The sequence below is a fragment of the Anneissia japonica genome, unplaced genomic scaffold, assembly GCF_011630105.1.
Source record: "Anneissia japonica isolate Jap-2015-1 unplaced genomic scaffold, ASM1163010v1 scaffold685_len2926416_cov193, whole genome shotgun sequence".
In the NCBI taxonomy this organism is placed as follows: domain Eukaryota; kingdom Metazoa; phylum Echinodermata; class Crinoidea; order Comatulida; family Comatulidae; genus Anneissia; species Anneissia japonica.
The window spans coordinates 1,860,147-1,870,506 of NW_022692922.1; the positions used below are offsets into that span (position 1 = coordinate 1,860,147).

Below are 10,360 nucleotides of genomic sequence, written 5' to 3' on the forward strand. Positions count from 1 at the left end.
CGATTGGCTATCTAAAAATAGCTGGGTTGGGATCTTAAGACCCATCGCCCAAGACATGTAGTAGTTGAGCTCTGGATCTCAAGAAGTTTAGAACTGGGAAATCACGACGTTAGTGTTAAGTAAGGTAGGACCTGTAGTAATTCTATAAAACAGTTTATAGTCGAACTATAGCTTTTCCTTCTCTAGCTCTAAATCATTTTTTCGTTTTTCTTTCTCCAGCTCTAATTCCATTTTGAATTTTAATTCCAATTCTTTAAATTGCCAATCGCTAGCACTAACTGGTGCAGTCCTAGAGCATTTTCTTCAAAAATATCATGTCATCAACTAAATGCCCCATAATAGTCGCCCGAATCTCCTGCTTCCGCATAGCAGAAGTAGCTGCAATCTCAAAGTGTTTAGCTATATCTAAAAGTTCTACCTTCTTACACTTTTCTAAAATATCCAAGGATGGCGAAGCAACAATTTGTTCCAAAACAAAGGCCATAGTGTTCCTATGTTATTAATTAAAAATTACAAATCACAAAATACAAATTAAAAATTAAAGTTGTGATCGTTCAACTTCAGGTTCCCGGACAAACCCCCAATTTCTGTTACATCCGGTGCACAAACAGAGAATAGGAAACGCAATAGCTTAGTATTATATACAATATGTACATTTATTAATAAAAACACGGATACATTATTATAAAAGAGAACAAAAATGATGGTGGTAAAACACAATTAAATTCTTTAAGATGGTCGAAAACTTACAGAATTACCTGAGCCCACGGCTAAGTAAGTTGGATCAAAGACTGGTGTCCGGGAACGGCAAGGTCTATAGATAAACTTAATGAACTACGGCAGACAGAAAGACTTGTAATAAAGTTGATGATAACTGATGATAGAACTTTTGGACTAACTAAATGATAGGATTGTACATCATTATATACATTTATGAACAGGATATGTGGGGGGAGATTATTAAGACATCACCACATAACTTTAAGATGAATTTACTAGCTTTAAGATGAATTTGGGAATGACATCATCTTCTTAAGGATGAAGTTGTAGATGACATCATCACACAACTCAGATTCAACAGTCCCTTAACCTTATTTGGAATATTACCCAACGGGTGATTTGGACAACAAAATTTATGAGGGGGACTTTAGGACGAACTTTATACATGCACTCTACAATATGGTTAATACAGACTAAACTATTACAAAGTATAATAAAAATAGCATAACAGTATTCAACATTATATTATAGTAAAATAAATGTATTAGGCATAACCTAACAGTAAGATAAAACATCATTCATGCATGAAAATTAAAAGTAGCTCGCTGCATTTACAAATATAAACAAAATTTTATAAAATTACATACACAAATTTATTAAAATTCTATACAAATTTACAAAAAATTAATCATCGTTTAAAATTTTAATTATGAATGAATGACCGAGAATGACTACAAACATACCAGTTTTTAAAGAAATCGAAACAAATAAATTCCAGTTTTTCACTAAGACATATTTCGTTATTATCATAATAATTAATCAATCTATAAGCATTTGTTCGTATTCTAGACTTATAATGAGTATGTGAACATGATTCTGGAATTCTTGTAAACAAACAATATTAAGCAATATTATAGGCCTATTCTATGACTTATTTTCTTTTTTCCTAAATATACCCTTCAATTTCTCCTTGACTGACATCTTGTTTTCATCTTCGTCAGATTTCGGTTTAGGTGGCTTTTGCTTTTCTTTATCCACCTTCATTGCCATTACTTCGATATCCCTTCCTGGCTGTTGAGCATCGGAGCGACACAAAACACACAATGTGAATACCATCAAAATAATCTGAAATTTGGACATCTTTATTAGCCTTGAAATAAGGTATAAAAATTAAAACGTTTATGGCCTACAGTATATATAACATAAGGTTGCAGTTTGTTTTTACTACTAAAATATAAATATTCTATACCATATCTTCTATAATTATACACACACATATATATATATACATTATACATTTACGTAAGAAATATTTTTAATCGGGTTCAAAAGCAACCATAAAGGTATCGGTCAGGAAATATGTATATCAAGCAGAAGACCTGGTTGTAGTGACTGTTTCCCCTTCGCGTGTTAAATTTAGTTCATTATCATAAACATAATAGAAGTGATTTTCTAGCAACTGACTTACCATACCCAATCCGAATCCAAGTGAAATAATAAACAAATTCGAAATCACACTGTTAATAGTTTGTGTGATAATTTCCTCGCATCCCTACGATGAAACAAAATGTATATGTACATTTAAAATATATCGGTAAAATGCAAATAAACTTCTGATTTATAAAGAATCTAAAAACGTTTTTTGATTACTATGCTCCAACTTATTTACGTTTGTGTGAAATAAATATTAATCAGACTTCAGAATTTAATTTTTAACGAATTAGAAATATTAAGAAAAAAATTAACAAATTAAAGTATATATTTTTTTTAGCTTATCACATACAGACAATGTCTATAAATGTTTCACTTGAACGATTGAAGATCTTCCTTGAAATTATTACTTTTATAGACTTACCTTCCTAAATAGTTTCATCTGGTTTCCAGTAAGTTCTATAGAGAAACTTCTTCAAGTAAACCAATGCTCACTGTTATTTTTTGGATGACATAATATATAGATGTGTGTCGATCATGTAGGTTCTATCCCGTAGCTTGGCGAACACGCTAGCACCTCTGGTGGTAACTCTCACCATGTGTATAATTCTAAAGAACCTGTGAAAGAATTGATGGGCATCCGCCTAAACCCTGTCTCTTATACACATCTAGATGTGTATAAGAGACAGTAGTAAAATAAATGTGTTGCCTACAGTATATATAACATAAGGTTGCAGTTTGTTTTTACTACTAAAATATAAATATTCTATACCATATCTTCTATAATTATACACACACATATATATATATACATTATACATTTACGTAAGAAATATTTTTAATCGGGTTCAAAAGCAACCATAAAGGTATCGGTCAGGAAATATGTATATCAAGCAGAAGACCAGGTTGTAGTGACTGTTTCCCTTCGCGGGTTAAATTTAGTTCATTATCATAAGCATAATAGAAGTGATTTTCTAGCAACTGACTTACCATACCCAATCCGAATCCAAGTGAAATAATAAACAAATTCGAAATCACACTGTTGATAGTTTGTGTAATAATTTCCTCGCATCCCTATGATGAAACAAAATGTATATGTACATTTAAAATATATCGGTAAAATGCAAATAAACTTCTGATTTACAAAGAATCTAAAAACTTTTTTGATTACAATGCTCCAACTTATTTACGTTTGTGTGAAATAAATATTAATCAGACTTCAGAATATAATTTTTAACGAATTAGAAATATTAAGAAAAAATTAACAAATTAAAGTATATATTTTTTTAGCTTATCACATACAGACAGTGTCTATAAATGTTTCACTTGAACGATTGAAGATCTTCCTTCAAATTATTACTTTTATAGACTTACCTTCCTAAATAGTTTCATCTGGTTTCCAGTAAGTTCTATAGAGAAACTTCTTAAAGTAAACCAATGCTCACTGTTATTTTTTGGATGACATAATAATAGATGTGTGTCGATTATGTAGACTCTATCCCGTAGCTTAGCGGACACGCTAGCACCTCTGGTGGTAACTCTCACCATGTGTATAATTCTAAAGAACCTGTGAAAGAATTGATGGGCATCCGCCTAAACCTGTCTGAAACAATTTTGGTGTTGTGCCACTTTTGACGAAAACACAAGTAGAAAAATCTCTAGATATCATCAAGGATCGACTACGTTAAGATGCGACATTACGCGTGAGGACATCACTAACTGTTGATGATGTTATGGAAATGCTAGAACTAGTACTCACAAATAGGTTACATATTTTAGCTTTCGGGGAGAAGTTTTATAACATAGAAGCGGTTTGTCGCACCGGGAACGGTTTGGTTTCCCAACCTCGAGGTCGCAGTTGTAATTCCTCGCTGTTTATTTCGCTTGTGTCATTGGGCAAGACACTTCATCTGCATTGCTTCTGTCTACACGGAAGTATAAATGGTTACCTGGAGGGGTTGCCTGCTATTGAGCCAATGTGCCAGACATAAAGAATGTGGACCTAAAGACCAGAGTGAACAAGGCGCTTGGCAATTATATAAATAACAAATAACTATATAATATAAATACCAAATAAGAAATAACAAAATAACAAATAGCAAAAACTAAAGGTATGGCCATGGGCAGCCAATGTTCACCTATCGTTGCTATGCTGTTCATAGAATGGGTAGAGGAACAAGCAATTGAGTTAGATAGCATCACCTGCGATGAAATGACGGAAAACACAATTAAAATCCTCGATACATTAATAACACCTAAACACTTCGCCCATCACCCTCCACATCATAAAAAGCGTGGTTCGTACATTAATTACTCCACAGATGTCATAAAATAATTACGCCGAAGGAAGATGAAAAATTTAAAAAAAAATGGGTTAAGGAAAATCCAAAGAAACTGCTTATTCCACTAAACAGCTGAAAAAAAAAACAATGTTGGCGTACCATACGTTAAGGTCTTTCGACAAAAGATCTGTTACAAGGTTTAGCAGAGCACTGAACACAAAGATGAAAAAGCCCAACAAAAATGTGGAAGACAAAATTATTCGAGTTAAAACAAGAGTCAGCAGGAAAGCATCGTGTAACGCTCGGGCGGATGCAGGATTTGGCGGTAGGGGATGCGTGCAAGGTTGAGGTGGTAACATTTCGGGAAATAGTACCTCTAGATTGCCGGATATTATACTCTTATATAGTAAAATTCATCATCATCGATCTAATTAATCGCTGTGATGTACCATAAAAAATTTAACTTAATTGTATTTGAGGTATTTTCACATACTTCTCAAATTATAATGAAGGCACACACATTATATTATAAAGGCACACACATAATACTGGGAGGTGTGGGTGCATGGGAGTCCACACCAACTCAGTCTCAACATGGTTGGGGCTAAGGTGTGGAAAGTTTGAGAATATGGACCACCGGGTGCCCAGAAATTGCACTCTCATTACTTACAAAATTTTACCAATAATTCATGTCAACAATATAATAAAACAATTACTTTTCTTAATACAATTTAGGGCCGGGGATGCGATCGTTCACCGTCTGCACCCCCACCCAGTAATGAATTATATAAAGCATCACATGTTAAAAGAAAATCACATACCAAACTGGGATAATATCAATACATTGCACAAAGAACAAACATGGTTAAAATGAAAATCAAGGAATCGATTAGCATCAGAAAACAGGAAAAAATATGAAAAGGGACGAAGGCTCAGACCATTTTAAATCACACATATACGACGAACTTCCAACATGCCTACTAGAACGTATTGTTACGCAAGACCTAGAAACGACCAGTGCAACAATAAACGAACCACATCTAACTGAAAAAGTCATGCTGACAGGCGAAACTCTCATCCACAAAATAACAGTGAGTATTTGTTTTACTTGAAGAAATTTCTTTATGGAATTAATTTTTCTTTTAATGCTATCTCATTTGTCTTACTTTGAGTGCGAAGTAGGAACGGTTGTTACTGCCTAAATTTAGAAAAGAAAAATAACCCACATAAATATGGGAGAACCTAAGTATACTGTGCAACTTACCCTCGGAAAAACCTGACTGGTCTTTGCACTCTGTCCACAGAATTCAAATCTTTCTATACAGCATGAATCTGGAAATACAGATTTTCTTCCGTTGATAGTAACACCATTCCAATCAATTGATGATGAATACCCACAGCACTGTTGCTGCAAGGTAGTAATGGGAAAACAAATATTGTAAAGTTAATTTAGCACATACATTGCTTGTTATATTATTATTTGAGGTGATTGTAAAATTCAACCTAATTAATAGAACAAGTATAGATATATAGATACAGATATCAATCAAGATTGCCGTTAACACTGTTAAATTTTATATAAATCATCAACAAAAGGTAAATATTATGTCTTTTATTCCAATACTATATATATATAAATACAGTGTCCGAACACTACATATACAGTACGTATATTATATCTGTCTCTTATACACATCTAGATTCGGGGCTCGGCCCTCTGTCCCCTAAAACACATTCGGGAAATTTTGAGCGACGCCCGACCACGACCACTTTTTCTCGTCGGGGACGTAGCTCTCTCCCCTCCGTCGGGGACCTTGGGCCCCCATCAGGCAAATTCTGGCACTACCACTGTCCGGATCGTCACAAAACTTTAATCATTTCTTCATTGGACCATGACAAATTATTATAGAAAGTTTCGTTTTGACCGATTGAATAGTTTTTAGAGATATTTAGGTTTGGGACGTCAGAAATTTATAATGACCCGATCAAATTTACACCCTAAACTGGATCGTAACCAACACGTACCGTAATAATTTCATAACTTTCACTAAAGTTTCATTCAGACCAGTTCATTCATTTTTGAAATATCTGGTCTGGGACGTTTTGCTTTATATGGTCTTCACATCCACATGCTAAGCTGGATCGTCACCACAATTGAATCATTTCTTCATTGGATCATGGCAAACTATTATAGAAAGTTTCGTTTTGACCCATTGATTCAGTTTTTGAGATATTTATGTCTGGGACGCCAGAAATTTAAACAACCCTCAAATTTGCACCTTAAACTGGATAGTCACCAACACATAACAATATCATTCTTGTAACTTGGTTAAACTTTCCCAAAAGTTAAATTCAGAGATCAGTTGACCAGTTTTTGAAATATCTGGTGTAGAATGTTTTCCTTATAAGAGGCACATCCTTGAACAAGAACAATGGCTTTTCCATCCACTAATAATAATAATAATAATAATAATAATAATAATAATAATAATAATAATAAATAATAATAATAATAACAAAAACAAAGGACATAAAAAAAATCAACGATTGTTCGTAAAAGTGAAAGTTAATGGTACAAAAACAATCACTAAATATAGAAAAAAAGGAAAAAGAAACCGTCAGAGGCATTACCACAATAAACAATAATAATAATAATAATAATAATAATAATAATAATAATAATAATAGTATAGATATGTATTATTATTTATGTACCTGTGATTGAACCGCGTTCCATGTGTTCGTCAGCTTTTCGAAGCCTTTCAAACCGAAGTTATTCATACTATTTTTAACTTCCTGTTCGTATGACTGCTTCATTCCCTTTTTGCCGACAGTAATCAGCATGATGCTACTTATTAAGATTATGGAACAAGTCGTTAAAAGCATGATGAAGAACTGGAATAGAATAAGAAAAGGTAAACGTACCTTGAGTCATTAATTATCACTATATACAAAATGATAAGTAAACTTTCGTTTGCATACCGTAATTCATCAGATGACAGGTTTCTTCAAACCGTCATGTTTTCAATACATGTTGCAATATCTTCAGTGGTATTACATAATATATGCCTGAGGGCTTCAAATTTTAGGCGTGATGCATGGTAGCTACATTTTCCTCTTTTTTTTCATTTTTGGTACATCTTAGTATTTCAAATTAGTTGCAGATGATTTAGTTAGAGCATTATCATGGCTGGGAACGCGTAGGGCACTAGTGGCGTTTGGGGTGAAGAGTTTTGAATTTTAAATGACTTATTTTGATATTCTGATAAGATTGGCCCCGTTTTGACGATCTGGGCCAATGCAAAAACTTAACTGGCAAAAACTTAACTGCCGCTCGAAGTCTTGTGGAACATTACGGTCTGAGTGCTTTGGCTTTTGTCAGTGGAGAGCGCATGCTGCATACCATGTGATAGGGGGCGCCATATTAAAATTGGTATAGAATATTTGAAACTGTGAAATACGCCCCCTAGTTTTTGGAATACATTTTGAAATAAGACAACGTTCCAATGAAACTCCGCGAATTCAAAGAACTCAATGATGTTGATTAGGTTTTCATTGGCCAGGTATCATTTCACATCTAGGCACACCTACACATACGCGCAGCTTAATGCATACGCGCAACTACTTTATAATATCACTATAGCAACTGATGGCCTCTACAACTGGATTAAGATTAAATTTCTAATGAATAACTAACGTGATTGACTTATAAAGTAATTAGTGGAGCATACATCGTACACTACCTGAACATTATTGTACTTACTTAGGTTAGATTTAATGCATTCCAATTTTTTTCAAGCATTAAATCTAACCTTCGTACAATAATTTTCCTGTAGTGTACTATGCGGAGCTCTACTAATTGCTTATTATAATTTATCTACTGTATATTATAATTACGCTTATTTGAAAGTCTAAAGGCAAAACCGAGGCACTCAAAAAACCTCTATGGTTCAAAACCTACCGGTCTGAAAAACTTAACAACCTAGACTAACGTAGTCTCCATCTCACGAAGTGAATATATAATGCAATCAGCTTTATTGAGGAATACATTTTGAAATAAGACAACGTTCCAATGAAACTCCGCGAATTCAAAGAACTCAATGATGTTGATTAGGTTTTCATTGGCCAGGTATCATTTCACATCTAGGCACACCTACACATACGCGCAGCTTAATGCATACGCGCAACTACTTTAAAATATCACTATAGCAACTGATGGCCTCTACAACTGGATTAAGATTAAATTTCTAATGAAAACCTAACGTGATTGACTTATAAAGTAATTAGTAGAGCATACATCGTACACTACCTGAACATTATTGTACTTACTTAGGTTAGATTTAATGCATTCCAATTTTTTTCAAGCATTAAATCTAACCTTCGTACAATAATTTTCCTGTAGTGTACTATGCGGAGCTCTACTAATTGCTTATTATAATTTATCTACTGTATATTATAATTACGCTTATTTCAAAGTCTATAGGCAAAACCGAGGCACTCAAAAAACCGGTCTGAAAAACTTAACAACCTAGACTAACGTAGTCTCCATCTCACGAAGTGAATATATAATGCAATCAGCTTTATTGAGGAAAAAATAATGAAGTTTACCATCGTTTTTCACTGGATCTTAGCTGTTCCGACCACATGGCACTGTTTGCGTACGTTGAGTTTGTGGTTTTATTTGGAACGCTATAAGAGCAATATTAAACGTACGTACTTTCGCATCCGGTTTTATATGGAACGCCAAAAGGGCAACTTTCAAACACAGTTTACTTTGCACACTCGGTTATCAGGTACAGTTGGTTAAAAAAACAACCGATTTTCGTCAGGCACAGTCGGGATTTTGTTGCTCAATGAACTTTGCTTTAGCTGCCCCTCACCAATGCCCTATCATTTCAGTTTAGTGGTTTCTAAAAACTGTTATAATATGAAACTGCTATTAATAACTCAACGCTAATTTTCTAAATCCATGAAGTATGCTTTAAAAATGATGAAAAACATGACCTTACCATTGCATTTCTGATATTATGTAAAGAAAATAACTGAGCGAGATAACATGCAACATGCAACCTATCGTCTTTTAATGGTCACAATGTTCAGTTTATCAAAACTAATCGTGACGTTCACATACTAGAGTGTAAGCGAGGGAAGCGAGCCCACCCTCTAGTAATATAATACTCATTTATGCTTCACACATTGACTTTTGGAATTATTTATTTATGGTATTTCTAAAAGATCCATGCTTCGCCTTCAACTGTTGCAGAATACATCTGCAGGAGTATTGCATGAACAAGGACGTTTGAGTACATCACACCGATTTTACCTTCTTTGGCTACCTGTTTGTTTCAGGAGCATCTTCACGATTTTACTCATTACTTTCAAGACACTGAAAGATGAACGTCCAAAGTATCTCCGTAAACTACTGGTGTGGTATCAGCTATCACATACACTCTCAGGCCCGTAGCCAGGTCATTTCAAGGGGGGGGGGGTCTCTGAGCGTAGGGTCCAGAGGTGGCACCAGGATTTGGCACGTTTAAATCACACCGAAAGATATAAAAAAAAGCTCATCGCATAAACAATATCAATATACTCAACACGTTTATTATTATAAAACAAAAAAAAAGCTATTCTTCTTTTTCCTCCTCTTCTTCTTCTACTACTTCTTCTTGACTCTCAAATAATAGTATTATTTTACTACATGGCTAAAAAAAAGCACAAATACTGTTATTACTACTGATAGGGCCATCGTTAAATTAAGTCAGAGCCCAAAATATAGAATAATTCGAAATTATTATTTTAAGACTTTATAACATAATACATAGCCTCCTGATTAATAATAGCTGAGATGCACATTTCAGAATTAATAATCGTTTTTAGTATATCTTACTGAATATTTATTGTCTACAAAATGAAATATGAATTATATG

General features: G+C 33.9%; 1 protein-coding gene across 3 annotated transcripts in view; it reads right to left on the bottom strand.

Annotated features, from left to right (window-relative positions):
• Positions 1-616: 616 nt before the first annotated feature.
• Positions 617-10,360, bottom strand: part of LOC117100521 (tetraspanin-9-like) — a 14,457-nt gene continuing 4,713 nt past the window's right edge. For 2 of the 3 annotated variants that reach the window (XM_033240270.1, XM_033240268.1), the window contains exons 4-7: positions 7,149-7,328; positions 5,698-5,841; positions 3,142-3,225; positions 618-1,845 (exon numbers count right to left, since the gene is read on the bottom strand). In XM_033240270.1, coding sequence (XP_033096161.1) covers positions 1,645-1,845; positions 3,142-3,225; positions 5,698-5,841; positions 7,149-7,328 — 609 coding nt within the window. In that variant the 3' untranslated portion in view covers positions 618-1,644. Of the gene's footprint in view, positions 1,846-2,188; positions 2,273-3,141; positions 3,226-5,697; positions 5,842-7,148; positions 7,329-10,360 lie in introns of all 3 variants that reach the window. The other variant, XM_033240269.1, reaches the window with a different exon arrangement.